This window comes from Anser cygnoides, chromosome 2 (assembly GCF_040182565.1).
Source record: "Anser cygnoides isolate HZ-2024a breed goose chromosome 2, Taihu_goose_T2T_genome, whole genome shotgun sequence".
Lineage (NCBI taxonomy): Eukaryota > Metazoa > Chordata > Aves > Anseriformes > Anatidae > Anser > Anser cygnoides.
In genome coordinates this window covers 62245984-62263402 of record NC_089874.1, presented here as the reverse complement: position 1 = coordinate 62263402, position 17419 = coordinate 62245984, and the positions used below count along the sequence as shown (strand labels likewise).

The 17419-nt window shown below is 38.3% G+C and overlaps 1 protein-coding gene across 9 annotated transcripts in view; it reads right to left on the bottom strand.

The window, feature by feature from the left end:
- The window catches only part of GOLGA4 (golgin A4), a 63607-nt gene extending 46451 nt beyond the window's left edge, over positions 1-17156 (bottom strand). For 5 of the 9 annotated variants that reach the window (XM_013196053.3, XM_048075465.2, XM_013196054.3 and 2 more), the window contains exons 1-5: positions 16983-17156; positions 13997-14092; positions 5968-6066; positions 1817-1882; positions 555-869 (exon numbers count right to left, since the gene is read on the bottom strand). In XM_013196053.3, coding sequence (XP_013051507.3) covers positions 555-869; positions 1817-1882; positions 5968-6066; positions 13997-14092; positions 16983-17072 — 666 coding nt within the window. In that variant the 5' untranslated portion in view covers positions 17073-17156. Of the gene's footprint in view, positions 1-554; positions 870-1816; positions 1883-5967; positions 6067-13996; positions 14093-15422; positions 16680-16982 lie in introns of those variants that run through there. The other 4 variants (XM_048075466.2, XM_048075468.2, XM_048075469.2 and 1 more) reach the window with 4 other exon arrangements.
- Positions 17157-17419: the final 263 nt, after the last annotated feature.

The following is a 17419-nucleotide window of genomic DNA, read 5'->3' as shown; positions in this document are numbered from 1 at the left end:
AAGGCTCAGGGGGTGTATTATCAATGTCTACAAACACCTGAAGGGAGAATGTAAAGCAGCTAGAGCCAGACTCTTTTCAGAGGTACCCAGTGCAAGGACCAGAGGCAGTGGGCACACACTGGAACACCAGAGGTTCTGTCTGAACATCAGGAAGCACTTCTGTGCTGTGTGGGTGATGAAGAACTGGCACAGGTTGCCCAGAAAGGTTGTGAAGTCTCCCTCCTTGGAGATGTTCAAAAGCCATCTGGACATTGTCCTAGGCAAGCTGCTCTAGATGGTCTCCTGCTTGAGCAGGGGTTTGGACCAGCTGGCCTCCAGAGCTCCTTTCCAACCACAACTGTTCTGTAATTCTGTGAAAAATATTTCCGCGTTGCATTACCAGCACAGCTTTGGCTTGTCTAAGCCAAAAATAACTAGACTTACAGTCATAATTAAATGTCCCTGCTAGCTATAAGAGGATCCCATTTGTTCCAGAGAGGAAAACAAGATTATCCACTATTGCAGTACGCTAGTCTTATTTTTTCCCTCTCTCTCCATCCAGTGACATTACCCACCTCTGCATATTTTCCTCTGTAGTTGCCCAAGCTGCGCTCCATTCGGCGCAGTCGCTGCAGTAGCTGTTCCTTGCTGAGGCTGTCTGCATTTCCCGGGGCCTCCTCAGTCTCGCTTTCGATGTCAGAAGGTGGATCGAAGGTGGGACCGGCTGCATCCACGTCCAGCCGATTCAGTGAATCTCTTGAGGGCGTTCGTACCAGGGACTCTTTAGAAGAAGAGCGGAACAGGGACTCTTTTACTGGGCTTCGAAATAATGACTCCATGGAGGGCACACGGAGCTGAAGGCGCTGGGCGAAAGACTGAGTGTCACTTGGCTGCAAAAACCCAAAGCAAGGAGTTACTTGTGCGCTGCTTAGAGGCCGATGGATACACTAACGTTGGGGAAACAGAGACATGACCAGGGCCAAGGAACCACTGTCACCCAACACGGCACCACAGAAGTGACACCAAAGAGCTACCACTCCCTTATGAGAGTCATCTCCCTGCACAGAAAAACCAGACTTGCAGCTGCCAGGTGTGGGCAGTTTCAGAGAGCAACTAAATTCAATAGACTACAGCTCTGATTTAAGCTCCTGGAAGAACATACTCCTGTGCAACCCCATGCAAAAATGAATATGTAACTGAAATAAATAGTTGTATTTACTTTTGTTCCAAATTAAAAAAAAAAAAAGTATATAAATGTGACTCACTTACTGACGTATTAAACAGAAGATTGTATTTATCTCAAAGATACAAAGATCTGTTCCTATGATTGAGAGAATAAATTTATTGTAAAAAGTCCTTGTACAATGGTTCTGGCATGTCTTCTTAAACAGTCCTTTTTTTATTCTAAATGGCTTTACCATTTTTATATAAAATGCAATTATTGATTTATGCAACTAAAGTCCCTGTGCTGTACAGAAGGGTCTGTGCTACGGTAACATACAGTGCTGGTGCTACAGAAGTGATTTTCAAGCACTACCAAACGATGCTGGAATTCACATGCTGGGAATTGCTGCTAATTCCACTCCAGCAAATTGGACTTGTTTCTGAGACGTATGAAAGGATGACCTCCACCGTTATCACGGGTGATAACCTTATTTTAAGATTATCAATTCTTTTCCTTCAGTTAGAAATTAATTTTTTATCTTAATACCATCTTAAAACATGCCGAAGTACTTGTCATCCCTACTCCGGTAAGAAGACACACACTGGGCACTTATGCTAAATTAATACAAATAAAACATGGCAGTGAAATACAAAACAAAAACCCCATAGGTACCTGTGGAGAGGCTGGTTCACTTCCATTGTTTTCTGCAGATCTGGGAATTGGTTGCTTAGGTAAATTCTAGAGGAGGAAAAACAACTGTTAGAAGGAAGAGACTATAATGACTATCAGTCACCAATTCCTACAAACAGCATCTGTGCTTTTTCTTGCCTGTGTTTTTAGTACTTTCTTTAAAAAGTTTATTATGATGTGTTCATGCAAACAAGCTAGTTCGTTAAATTCGAAATAGACTGCTGCAATATAGAGAACTACAAAGCAGCTCTGTGTGCATGGATTAGTATGAGACATCTGCAAATACAGACATCTCCAATTTAATTATTCAAAATGATTATTTGTGTAACATTTACACACAAATCAATGGAACATCAGAAAAAGACAAAACGATAGCAGGAAAAAAAAAACAACAAACTGATGACCAGTGTTGTTTACAGCTGACATGAGGATCAGTGGAATCACATTATCTCCCTCTATTTAAGTATGTGGAGGGGGAGGGGGGGAAACACTACCTGGATAAAAACACTGTTTAAGAGGTTTAGATGAAAAAGATAAAAACGTGTTGTTTAAGATTACAAACAAGCACAGGAAGAACATTAGGCTTTCAGAAAACACATCCTGTGCAAGACTAGACACATACAGTTTTATGCACTCACAAATAAGGAGGGGAAAAAAATCAACTGAAAACAAGAGTTTTATTTTTATTATAGATTTCAGACATTCCTGTCCCTAGTCTGTCTGTCCTGCTTTTCCTACACCCTGTGCTCAGGTGCTTCCAAACTTGTACAGATCCAATTTTCTAGTGTTTAAGTCAGGTCAGACTGATGTAGCAAAACACACTAGAAAATATCTTGGATGCATTTTTTCTCCAAGAAAAGCACTGAGATATATTAAAATACATGGAGTAAGGAATTCAGTTAAGAGTGATGTACGTTTTTATTTTTAATCAAGATGTACCTTGAAATTCATATGCAATCTGTAAAATCGAAGGGCTTCAATAAGGCTTGATACGGACCAAACTCAAGAAAGTATTAAAATAACACAGAAAGAAATCCAGACAGTTAAGGAAACCAGAGAAACAGTCACCCATCCAGACTCAGATTAGGTAAAATGAGCAATAATGAGCCATATAAGAAGTCTGTCTGGATTTGGAAATTTCACCTGGCTTGAGCAAAATGTGCATACTGTTTACATTCTGCACTACATTGTTGTGGTGGATTTAGTTCTAGTGGATTAAGAGCTCTTACTGGTTTTCAAACTAAAGCACTCCTACACTTTTATTCTGTGCTGCATTATTTGTTTTCATTTCTCAACTGGGAAGTTAACTGTAACAGTAATCCAAATAAAAACTATTTTCTGCTTTACAATTTGTAATAAAGCACCTACTGTATTACAGTAGTAGTAACAAAGAAAGATGTACTTGACCAAGAACTGCAGACTTTCTACAAGCACATCTTTCAACAATCATGTATTCTGACTACCAGAAACAGAAAAAGAGGAAACTGTTTAAGGTTTATATATCTAACTCACAAGGATAATTTAATAATATTTAAGACATTTTAGAACACAAGATTAATTAGATGTATTAAATCTAATAAGGTATTTATGAATACATAAAGCATGGATCCTATTCTTTTCAACTGTTAAGCACCTTTAAAAAATGCCATCTCAAAACTAAAACTAATGCCACCACTTTTAAAGTTTTCCTCTTCATTGTGCTGACATTTTTCAGTCTATGTACACAAAAGTAGAACCTAGATTTAGAATTAAAATTTATTCCATTAGTAAATATAAGAAGGACATACTGGTCATCCTTAATACAAAACCTGTACCATCACACTTCTCTACCTCCTGCAATTCTAACTCACTGCGCTCTAGGGCAAAGGGTCATATGCTGGTGTCCAGAAAGTGAAAGGTAAACATGAATATAACTTGCTATATATAAGTACAGATTCAAGAGGCTTTGAGGAGCTTAAAAGAAAGCCCTAACCTTTCGTAAGCCCTAAGAGTTGTTTCAGTGAAACTAGGAGCAAAGAGCACTGGCATCTTGAAAATCTTAAAACCAGGAGAGTAACAGGCTTTCTGGAGACCAACAGAAGTCTTTCCTCCACTAACCATACACAACAACTGTATCTATACCCAAAGACTAGCTACTTCTACAATTATTAATAAAAAGGTTGCTTTCTGTTATTAAAATGTGTAAACCAGAGCTCAAATTTAACAGGAACACATTAGGGCATTCTAGCAACACTTCTGCTTCCTTACTTCTCTATTGCTGAAATGAAAACTAATTTAGCTTCTTATTTCTTTCTAATGTAAAAAAAATAAATTCATGTGCCTAAAGAGTGAAAGCTTAAGTGTCTGTAGTCAAAAACATGTCAGCGTTCCTCTTCCCTCCTGCTTCCTCAAGTACTGCAAATCTGTGAGTAAGTTCTGGAAGGAGGAAGAGGCTAGTATACATTTTCTTCCCCCATGTTTGTTTCATTGTTTTTTTAATATTTGTATATAATTAGCACTCGTCTTCCTTATAAACTTCTGTCTCACTATTCTCTTCCCCGACTCCCCCAAATCTTACTGTGAGAGGACAGCTCTAGAGTTTTGAAGAAGTTCAGAGAACAAAATCAGTTTTACAGGTAACATTATTAAATACACACTGGTAACACTTTAACTATAATTCTCACATTATAAGTATTTGCAGTGTATGCAGTTTTGTATATAAATATGCAAGACAGTGACTCCAGTCACTGAAGTATATACTAAGGTGAATACAAAGGCAAGGTAAGAACTTTCACAGTTGTTTTTTTTTCCAAAATGCAACCATACTAGTGATATTCTGCAGCATACTGAGAAACAGCCTATAAATGCTTACTGCTGTTAATGTAGAAAAGCTTAATTTTATCTGTAGCTATTACTGGACCTTGAATATGATAAAAATAGCTAAACTAAGATAAATAAATCTAGCAACTATTTCAAAACTACAGATGTCAGCATAGTCTGGATGTCCACTTTGCTCCTCATCAAAAAGCTCAACCTCGAGAACACCAGGACTGACTGAGCTAGTAATGAAACTGCTCAGAGGTAGCAAGCACAACCCAACATATGAAGACTTTCTACCCATCACCTTTTTAAGCAGTTTCAGTCCAATTTTGCTTAGCTCGAGACACAATCCCAGTACGATGTGGTGTGTTGCACTACGCCTATTTCCTTATCAAATTTCTATCCTGTTATAGCTTTCAGTGTCTTTTTATTTTCAGCCTCTATATGAGCAGCAAAAAAGGCACTTGCTAAATTGAAAAAATAAGGCAAGCATGAATTGAGGATGACTTGGGACTCTAAAATTCAAATGCTGTTTTGAATCATTATGCACTCAGGAATGCCATGGCCCTGAAGCACGTGAAAGATGCCATCCTAGTTGTGTGGCAATACTCAGAATAACACAGCTTTGCATGTGCATATGTAAGAAATGGGAAGGCTGCTTTCCTCCCTGTATCTGCTTCTTTTTCTCCACTCCCCTTGTTCTCTTCTCACTGAGATTCTCCACATGTAGACTATGCAAACAACATTTCCAGACAACGAAATATATATGTTTAAAACGAAATCTAACAATTTAGAAGAGACATTCTAGTCTTGTAATAAGGGCAGCCAAGTTACCAATTAGAAGTGGCTGAATTTCAGTGCCTATGTATGATAATAATTTCCTGCTACCATTAGTAGTAAGTGACATGAGACTTTCACTGTAAACAGCAAAAGACATGAGAAAAGCAGAGAAACGATCTCAGTGCTTGTCATATCCATTTATCTTGAAATAGACACAGACATACATAAAATGAAGAGGAAGACAATGGCTTTAATGAATTCTAAGCGACAAGTGTACAAAATTGTGCAACAATTACTTTAAATTTGGCTAAAGTAGGGTTACCTGTGTAACAGAAAACATGTTAATTTGTTGTGTTACAACAAACTCACATCATACAGCACACCAGCCAAGAGCTATCGGGAACTACCTCTGTGAAATTTAGTGCAGGGTTAGCAACAGGGTAGTTAAGATGCCTTTGTGAGAACAAGCCACAAGCAACACTAGGTTTGCCTTCTAGTACAGTACTCTCCTCCCCCTGCTAAAGGCATCGCTACGGGGGGGTGGGAGGACTCACCACACCGTCACTCTGTGGCTTAGGTTGCTTGGTGGGATCCAAAGCAAAGATAGTATACTCAGAGAGAAAAGCGGGTTCTGCTATCATCCCGGCTAGCAGCTGTCATTCAATGCAAAAAGTAGGAAAATGAAAATAAATCAAGTAACAAGGTAAAGAACGTTGCAATATTCTACTAAATTTTTCCACACTTTTAAAAACATCATAAAAAGGAGACAACGGACACTGGTAAAGGCATGAACAGAAAGGACATGAACAGAAAATATGCATTAGATCACTCACTTCAGAACAGTCAAAATACAGTTTTGATCATTTAGAGGTATAAGAAACATACAATTTTAAAAAGTATCCTAGTCAAGCCCAAAACAAGAGTGTTTCAGGCACTGGCACTGATGATTTTAAGCTTCCATGGATGACTTGTCTTCTGATACCACTTAGCCCTCTTTGCTCTCAAAGTTATGCATGAAAAACTCATTCTATCAGTATTTCAGTTACAAGCAATATAAATTTCATGATTTGTCTTCTCTACTACTGCTCTTATACAGTGGAATCCTAACCATATACAAAAAAAAAAAACATTCCTTACAGAACTATTTGAAGTACTTGCAGACTATTGCTTTACAAAAAACAAAACCAGCCAGAAACTGATTAAACCATTTGTATCAAGTCAGTATAGGAGAAGAGATTTAAATTCCATGAAGAAAAAGAGATTCTGGAATAGGATATATACATGTAATGTAATGCAACTTAATGGTGCAACAGGTTTCAAAAGCATTCCTTTTCCATAATTCTACTTACATACAGAAGTTTACCGCTCAACTTTCTTACAACCTGAGATCACAGAATTTTGTTGTTCGCTGACTGAAACAAAACATGGTAAGTTTTTTCATTCACACTATTTCAGAACAATTTTGTTTTATTTCAAGTTACTAATAGTATTTTAGGAATCAATTCTGTTACTAAAAAGTTAGGGTTTGATTTTTTTTTCCAACTGCTATATTCATTCCAGTGCTGTAGTACAAGCACTCAAATTCAGAGGAAAAATATTTTCACGTGTAAGATCTGGAATGCTACATGACTTGCAATTTTTGCATAGCAAAAACTTTTAGAAAATGTGTTAGAATATGGAATGAATGGAACTGGAGGTAGAGCTGCTTCATTTTATACACATGCTTCTGAAAAGATATATGCCAGAAAAAGAAATGGCAAATACTATGTATAATCACACAGCAGCAATGCTACAAGCAAGACTGATAACCTCATGAATTACAAGTGTGTAAATTCTCAAGAACAAAAAATGATGATGAAATCTTTAAGTCAAAGAATTAGACAACACCAGTTAATGCGATGAAACAACATTTCCAAAACACTCCTACATGTATCCAAGCAAATGCTATTAACCAAAGGATTATAAACATTTTCAAAATGTAACCTATTTTAAGCTTAGATGAGTCACTTTCAAAACATGACTGTGGAGAACTTCAGGAATCACAGATAGTTCAAATTACCACTTCATAGAAATGGTAGGCTAATGTTTGCTTCTCAAAATATTAAGCACTGAAATTTCCTTATAGAATTATTTTGCTTAAATCAAACTCCTTGCATTACCCAAACAACTTGCATTAAAAAGAATTCCTATTCATCTCGAACAAATTATTCTTCATTTCAAATTAAAAACAAATTTGGACAGTCAGTATGTTCAGCTTCTGTGAATTGTTGTTTTCCGTCATCCCCCCAGGTCCACGACCACATAAGTGTAACGAAGTTCTAGCAGGAGGCTTACCTAGTAAAGTCTTACACAAAAGCCTCACCCAACACCCTCCACCCACCCCAAAGAAAAACCAAAACGCCGAAAACCAAAACCCCCTAACCTTACTGGGAAGACAACGAAGAAGTTTAAGCAATGGAGAGAGTTAAATTCACTCCAACTACTCAGTGGACAATTGACAGGGAGCATATGCAACTCCTCCATGGCAAGATCAGCAGAACCAAGCTATCAGCTTCTGCAAAGCCTAAAATACCTCAGTGCACAGTAACTACGTTTTTAAGAAATAAAAGCTTATGAATTTATGCCATACTGCTTGAGCTTGCAAGCACACCACTCTAGGGTCTCTATTGCAACTAACAGTTTACACAAACAGTAGAAGGCAATTAACACTACTGTTGTGTTTCACAAATGTTACTCAGAAGCTTGGGGCAGGGACGCCACTAAATCATCTCAGCTTCACCTCGCTGTTTAAGTCTACTGCAAAAAAGACAAGGCTAGCACAAAGGGGAAGGAACCAACCCTGCAAACACAGGTAGAAAACAATAATACTGTTTGAGGCAGAGCAGTAATCACCATACGAAAAAGAAAGAGCTAGGTATTTCCTTTCCAGTAGCCAAGAGTTAGCCAAGAGCTGAGTTTCACACTTCAAACAGCTATCAAAGGCAGAATACACTTAATCATGGTCCAAGAATGTTATTTCCTTAGAACCGACTGTATCTTCGTATTAGAGAACTCATCCTCCATTCTCAGATGTTGGGTGCCCAACAGTGAAAATATTTAAGTACTTGCTCATAGCATTTTTGTTACTCCAGCAGGTCACTGTCTGCTTTGTTCTTACAGCTATATTACAGGCAGTGGTGTTGAATAAGTCCTATAATTGCAATACCTAGTACTTTCCAAAAATATATATCCATTTTTATCTGCTTTTTTTTTTTTCAATTTTTAATTAACTATTCAGCATGGCTTTAGTATGAGCTGTCTACTTGTTTTGTTTGTTTGGTTTTTGTAGAAGTCACCGAAAATTATTCACCTATGCCTGCAAAAAAGGCAAGAAAAAAAAGTCTTCCAAAATTAAACACTTGTAAATATTGCCACAATGGATTTTTGTACTTCAGGGGGCCGCTCTGAATGAGTTTAGCAACTTCAGAAACATTAAACGTACCTACTGCTGTACTAACATATCACTAACAACACATCAGCATTATGTGATTAATAATCACATAATGTTGCAAAGCAGTTGATGTGATTAATGTAACTAGACAAGTTGGGAATCCAGTTGGGCTGAAGCATCCTGCAAACAGACAGAATGTGCAGACCTGTAATTAATGCTTTAACTAGCCTTCTCTAATCCTCTGAACACCATCAAATCACAATTGAAGCTTTTTAGTGAAATCCTACTAAAATCTTTCAAAATTTTATGCTTCAAACATGCTCCAGGGTAAATGAACTCTGTCCCATACTGACCTTTACCTCAGGCACCAAATTAAGGCTGTGATACTGCTAGTCTTTTATCACAATATAGAATTACTCTGTTTTTGCAAATAAAATCTTAACAACAACAAACATTTCTACCTTTGAGAAAAAGTTACAAAGAGGTAAATTAGATAATGAAACCTGGAACATTCCTTTAAGTATTCTTAAAGAACAATAGTTCTTTTGAAATAATCTTTGTTCAGAATTCTGGAAACACAGTCTTTGTAGCCCTCATGTCTGGCCTCAGTTAAGCTGCCCTACTTGTTCTTTATGAACTTCCTGAACCCAAGAACCAAATGCTTTTGTACTGTTTTTGCTATTCTTCCTCTCTGAAGAATTACCATGCTCAAATATTCCTTTACTCTGATGACTCTGATGAACGGGATACATAGGCCAAAGTAGTTCTGAACCCTAGATCAAATGAGTTCCTTAGCAGGCTGTGAAATAAAGGCAGAATTTAACAGGGATTATAGTGCTACCAAGTACCCTTCCTCTGAAGGGGGGGGGGACTAGTTTATTTAATGCATATTATATATATACAACACTTGCTTGATTACCATTGGCAGTAATTATTCCCTTTCAGAAAAAGGAAGTGAACCAGTGGTTCCATGTTTCAGATTAATCTGTTATTACAGAAACTTGTACTTTACTAACTGTATGAATTTGCATCACGGCACTTGCTCATTTCTAATGTTAATGCTTAAACGCTTCTCTAATTGTTTGTGTACTGTTTTTCCATGTTGTGTACATGCACAGTAAAACAGAAGGAAAGGGATTATACTACAAGCTTGCTGAAGAGGTAAACCAGTATTTATACACCTAGTTCAAGGAGCTAAGGATGTCAGCTATTAGGCTAATGGTTTAGTTTCAAATCTTACTAAGAAAGATAACTCATTCCCCCATAGTTAAAAAAAAAAAAGTCCATTCCACCCCCAAATTTGCCAGATTTGGGGAATGCCAAAAAAGCTGTAAAAAAATAAAATCAGTAATTTGCTGATCTATCTATTTTATAAAAGGTTCATGCAATCTGTAACAATCTTTTTATGCCTCATCCCTCTTGCATTTATGGAATTAAAATACTGGAGGAAGAACTCAGAAGTTCAAGACTTTTCTCTGCAATTAAAAAAAGCCCCAGAACCTGAGGGCACAGAACTGCATTTTCAGGATGAGTTAATACCTAAATCAAACAATTCTTTCCTGGTATGTTATTTTGATAAGCAACCTAAATAAACCTGTGTATGCATCAAGAATTATAAAAATCAAGCTTTAGATAAGAACTAGACAGACTCCAAAATTCAGTCTTAAATTTGCATGTCAGAAAGAAAAAATACAGATATATCTGAATTACTGCTACCCCTGGATGGGAGTATCTATTTAGAAGTACTTCAGATTGGATGAATAAATCAAAGATGCAGCATTAACAAAGGCAGAAGACAAATTATTTCCAGCTTTACTTGTCCTGCTTTATTATTAGCCAATGCTAGAAAGATACTTCTATTAAATTTAAAACAGTCAATTTACAGTACTAAAGTAAGACTAAAAAGTACATTGCTATTTTATCTTTAGCTCTAAGAAAAGCTACATATACAGTGCTCTGCTGTCACTTCCATAACACTTGTGAGGATGTGACTGATATTTGGACCTGAATAACTGCCAGGTCATCCACATCAAGCTATCAGTTGCTCCCTCTCAGTTAATGGCTCAGAACTAGCTTTGTTATTCTCTGCATGTGGTCCTGACTTGTAAAAATAACTATACTAAACCAAAAGAAAATTTTGAACTTCTAGGAGTGATACTGAATATGATATATTTTCCCCCTAATTCTGTTCAAGAGTCAATGCAGTAACAAACTGAAATTTGAAAACCAAACCCTATTCTTCCCTGGAAAAGACTGGAAGTAACAACAAGTAAGTTTTAATCATCCAGGGCTGTTTCAAATGACATCAAGGCCAACTCCGGAAGTATCTGATACACAAACTGCTTGAAGAAGTTTTAGTTTTTTATCAGTGATTTTACTTTACACCCAAACCATATTTTACAGGCTACTTGCAAGAACAGAATACAGAACTAGACAGAATTCTGCTTTTTCTTTATACAAAAAAGAAATTATGAGCTTCTCCGTAGCACTGCTTCTGTGGAGATCCTGGAGATCCACAGCTTCATTAAAATAGAAGCTGAAGAAGAAAGCAGGCAGGAATAAAAGAAATTTATGCTAGTGTTCCATGAATGAAGCACACAAGTTTTTCAAAATCACAAAACGTTCCGTTAAAAAAAAAATTAAAAATTTAAAAAATTAAAAATTAAAAAAAATATATAAAGCAAAAATGTTTGCCTGCACATTTTATTGTAATTCTTTGATCAGATTAATGTTGTCTATTACAAATATAATTTTTTATTCTAAAAATATTGTAAAAGTGTTGAGTTTAAATCAAAGCTTTTACACATATTTTAATATTAACAACATTAAAAATGTGAAAGTGTGGATTTATTAAAGACACACTAAAATGTAATAAGCCAGAGGGAGAAGATGTATACAAGAACCATGAAATACTGTACAGTTCTATTTGTTTAAGCTTTCTATACCAAAATGTTAGCAAATATTCACGTACTACAGAAACATTTCAGTATATGATATTCTTCAAAACCATTCTCAGTACATTAAACATCCAACTTTAGTTCATTGTAACACCACTGCCAACTGTACATAAAAACATATGTATGATCAAACAAAAACACTGCTTTAAAAAGTGTCCCCCTTCCACATAATCGGGGCATGTATTTTCAGAGAGAGTATATAATATCTGTCTCTCTTTTAAGCATCATAAATACTGCCACTGAACTCAATTTTATGGAAATCCAATCCAACAACTACATTTCAAGGATGATTTGCTTTTAATCAGTCTTAACGCTTATGAGGAATATTTCATGTCTTGATGATGTAAATTTATCTTTATTTTACTAAAACTTTCCATTTGACGTAAAACCAGCTCATACTAAAAAGCAGAGATTTTCATTCCCTTAGCATCTTCACTACCTTCTGAATTTTAATTACAGAATGTGTTTCGTAAGTAAAATTCTCCTAACAGTTTCCTATGTCAGGGGATAACTGTAAATCTGAGGTCACTTTAGTACTCTGTTTCCATTCTTAATCTTATTTCTCCATCTCTCTCTCTGTCTCTCTCTCTGATCATTCCAAGTGTAACCACTGTATTTAGAGCATGATAATGTTCTTCCAGCATAACTTGGCATGTCTTGTGGGGAATTCTTTGCTTCTCCTGTTTGTCTGGAAAAGCAGACTGGAAAAAACAGATTGGGGCAGTATAAGTTTAATGAAGCACTAAAAAATAAAAATCAACAGAAATGAAGACGATTGCAGATGCATTGACACATATAGGTAATGCCCAACAATATTTGGATTATTATTTTTTAAATATTATGTTAGCGGAATGGTGAAAAGAGGTAGCATTTTTTTTATTAACTCAACTGAAAAATAAGGTAAGCTGTCGGTGATACAGACCTTCTTCCAGACCTTCTGGAATAAAAGCAACCACCCTTAAAATTAAATACAAGTTTGGTTTTTTTGTTGTTTTTTTTTGTTTGTTCTTGTTTGTTTTTTAAACACAGCTATTCTGAGTTTGACTCAATGTGAGAGTTGTATTTGAGCAGAAAAGCAGTTGGTACTTGTGTAAGTCGTAACACTCCTCATCCCTTTTATTAATCTTTTCCTTTAATCATTTCCCACTGAAGAGAGGAAGATTTTTTTCATTTAGGCATAGGCAGTGTCAAGCCAATGACAGACTAAAACCAATGAACCAGTCACACAGACGAACGTCACTGTCTCACAGCTACATTATTTCATATTCTACTAAGCTTCTGCTGCTTAGAAGCGTCTGAACACCTTGGCCAAATCATTCCTTTAACCTTTACCACATTCGTGTAGTTCTCATGTGGTAGCATGTAACTTCTGTACTCCACATTTAGAAAAGACATGCAGGTTGCTTTTTCTGTGGAAAAGAAGAAAATGCAAGCTCTCCTTTCTAAAGCAGTTAATTTATCACGGATGATGCTGCTTGCCAACATTAACAGAGCATCAGTTAGTAGAAAGCCTCTCTCCAGGGAGAAAAAGAAGTCATTCAGTCATTCTATACAACAGTACATGGAAAAAAAAATCATTAGAAAACTGAATATTGCATTTCTAAAGCAAAAAACAAAACCACAAGATAGCCTTCCTTTTGTTTTGTTTTGTTATTACCAGTGCAGGAATCAAAACTGCCAAGCTGTAATCACTGGTAGTGTTCCTAATAATCTAAGACAAGTTTCAGGTATAGCTGGTCATCTCCTGAAGAAAATGTAGTGTTAAAATTGAAGTGGATGGGCCCACTGCAAGAAAACAAATACTTATATATATATATAGTCTGCCTAAATTTACCTCTACAGCTAATAGGACTTGCCCAACTTTTCAAACAAAAGAGGCAGGAAAAACAAGTTAATCTCTCTGGATGTAACTCCTTTCCCAGTAGCTTACTGACTCTAATTCAGCAGTAAGATTTTTAAACCTGGAGAAGGATTTAAAAGGTGTCTTAATGTAGGGCTTTAAAGGTCAGTCTCACTAATATGAAACACTCTGGGACTTAACCTAAAAATTAGACTATTCTTGTGTTTAAGTGCACAGGAAATAGAGAGAATGAGGAACAAAAAAAAAAGCATTAATCAAGGAAGCGAAGTCAGATTATTTTTCTTCTTAATGAAGCGTTGAAGCTTAAAAATAGAGAAAATGAGTTTTCAACTGACCTCTTTGTCTGGAGTTAAGGAGCCTTCATCATTCTGATCTGTAAACGAAGATGTTCTACTTCTTTTGTCAGACAGTGGAGGGGACTTGGAAGGGGCCTACACAGAGATCACATATCAACAATATTCAATATTCAGAACTAATTCTTCCACATCATAATTTATTTTAACATTCACTAACTATAACTTGTCAGTAAAGCCCAGGGTAGATCTTCCTTTTAAAGAAGCCACAATCAGTTTCATATACTATCTGTGAGGAGTTCTACCTCAATACAAAGTCTCCAGAGCAGAAAACATCATGGAACAGCCACAAGAGCATGCAAAAAAATTATGCTATTATATTATAATATTATTAAGCTATTTTGATCATTTGTGACCATGGTCCTCCTGGTCCAAATCTGAAACTCAAGATTCATAATACTTTAGCATTTTAATACTTGTTTTAAGTATTAAAGATTAAGGCTTCAAAGTTTTGCAGATTGACAGGCATTTGATCATTTAAATAAGGAGTACCTTATCATTCGATAAAGAAATTAATTTTAAAAAACACTAGTCAAAATAAAATAGAACCTAAGCAAAGCAAAATGGCAACAGAAGAACATGACACATTTTAAAACGTTAACATGAACTTGTTGTTCCTGTTAGCACTAAACATCTATTCAAAGCAATTTCACAATTCCATACTGAGCAAGGCTGCAACAAGCCAAGCTGACCCAACCCAAATGTAGCTTGCCAGCCTCATACTTCTAAATCCACATATAAAACTTCAGTATAAATGTAGTGAACATTAAAAGATCAGCAAATTTTACATACAAAGAAATTAGTAAGATCTCTCCTTAGGTATATGCTACAACATAACCAGAACTAATAAAGTGTTGCCATAAAAAATAAAAATCAGAACACCTCCTGCACTTTGTTGCAGTACCATCATTTAGGTTGTGTATATAAATTCTGCCTTACAAAACGTTTGTCTCAAGACCATGACTGAGCTGACTAAAACATAAATGACAGTACATCAGTCCACTGAAGAGATATTACCCCCAAAAAAGTCAGTCTTCTGGAGAAAGAACGGAAGACATAGTTAAAGCCTACAGGTATGTTTTGCCAAATTTGGATAGTAATGAATTAAGTCCAGTATCATAGGAAATATATGGGTATACCGAAGTCAGTGATAGTTTACAGGCCAGACCAAATGGAGATAAAGCTCCCCCCTGAGAATGTGACTCTTTTCAAGTCAGACACCTGACTTAGTACCGAATAACCATTTGCCATGCCAGCTCTACATCCTGCTGAAGAGTTTTGCACCAGAGGTATCCGTACAGTTTGAACAACGACAACAACCTGCTCACCCCAGTAGCCTGCTCTCCTTTTCTGCCCACCTTCTAACTTAAGATCAGCCATTTACAGCAGGGGAACTTCTAGCCCTCACCATACAGAATGAAAAAGGTTTCCAAGCGTTCATCAGCACTTTACTACTAGATGGGGTATGAAGGTCTCTCTTCACTCTGCCGTTAATGGTTTTACAGTTGTCACCGCTGCACTCAGACCTCCTGACACTTCAGAGCCATTTCAGAGGCACTGCGCTCGGCAGCAGGAACAGTCGTTGCTCCTGTGTAACGAACGGCACAATTCCGAAACTGAAGGCGGGCAGAACAGGGGAGATGACACAGTCACCTGGAACTGCAGGGGCAGCTTTTTCTCCCCATCAGCAGTTACAAACTGATGTGTCCGTCCTTCATCAGGCAGGGGAAGACTACAGGCTGTCAGAGTCAGAGAGGTGACATCAGCTAGCTAAAAGCCCACACGGAAAGGGGAGGCCCACAAAGGCCTCCTCAGAATGAGCGTTCACCTTCATGTTATGCTTGGAGAGATGCTAACCTCTGGATTTATTTAGGTCGGTAAATTTAGCCTAGGACACCGCAAGCCAGAGTACAAATGGCAAGTTTTATGTCCTAAAGAGGGGTTATCAATAAAGCAGAGAGGGTATGGTACGGAAAGCCTCCCTGCGATGGGGTATAGGAAAGAGAAGAGCAGAAAAGAATGCAAATAAAAGTCTCATAGAACTAAGAAGTGCTGAATGTGTGTAAAACTTGGGCTGAAAATGTTTTGATAGGAAGCAACTGATGGTCAGGTGATGATAGAGCACCCAATATACTGAATGCAGTTTATTTACATATCTACTATGAGAATGGGAACAGAAGTATATTCCACACTCTTTGCAAGACTCCAGTGCATTTTACAGACCTCTAAACCTTCTCCCTCTTTCCTTGTTTACAGAAGCTATTTTGAAATGAGACACAGGGAGTGAGCAGATTGTCCTGTTTCGCTTTTAAGAACAAATCTAACTTCAGTTTCCTCCTAACAGTACTGGAGATCAAATGAAGCGATAGCAAGTAACAATAAGTGACAGAAAACCAGACTATTTCACACAAAAGGAAAAATCAGTTCTCGTTTTCTCTTTCTGCCTTCCCATTCACGTCAACCCTTGAGTTACGTGACCTGCTCTACCACAGCACAGCGGCCTAGGCGAGAGTATCACTTATCACAAGCTCTGGTGTTAGGTTCCATGGGACCTGTCAGCACCAACATCAGCGTTAGCCCTGACAGCCAAATGAAGGCTGTGATATATTAAACCGCTGGACGTGCATGTGGGGGAAGAGAAATCGCAACCAACTCTCTCCCTTCCCGCTGCACTGGAAGCTCCACACGTACGCCAGCTCCATGCCACTCTCAGCCGCCGCTGACAAAGACGCACTTTCTTTGGGCAGACCCCCGAAGTAACAGCTAAGGGAGGGTTTAAAGCTGAGCTTGACCAGCCAGATAACGCGTCACAGACGGAACACCCCCAGAAGCACGGCCCCAGCCGGACAAAGGAGCGGTGCGCTGGGCCAGTACCGCAGGAACACCGCACACGCACGCACTGAGTTATCCAAGCACGAAGCACAAGCGGGCACCCCCCGCCCCAAAGAAGAAATAAAGCCAAACCCACCCACTCCGCAGCTCCCTGCGGCTGCAGGGGGACGGCCCGGCGCGGCGGCGCCTGCTCCTCGCTGATCTTCTGCTTCAGCTTCTTGAACATGGCGGCGCGGCGCGGCCTTCCTCCCCCCGCCGCCACCCCCTCCTCCTCCTCCCGGCCCCCTCCCCGCAGCAGGTGAGCGGAGGCGCAGCTGCGCCTGCGCGGCCGACGTGGAACCCGGCGGCCCGGTCGCTACGGGGCGAGGCGAGGCACAAAACGCCCTCCTCACGGCTTCTGCCGCGCGGCGCCGCCCCGCGGGGGGGGGGTGCCTTAGGGCGATGCGCCCGGCCGTGGGCGGCCTGCAGGCCTCGCTTGGCACAGTGCTGCTAATTAGTTTATAAACCCAATCATAAACCCAATCTGGGTTTATAAACCCAACCAGCAGCGTTCTGGCAAGTGCATAGGGTTTA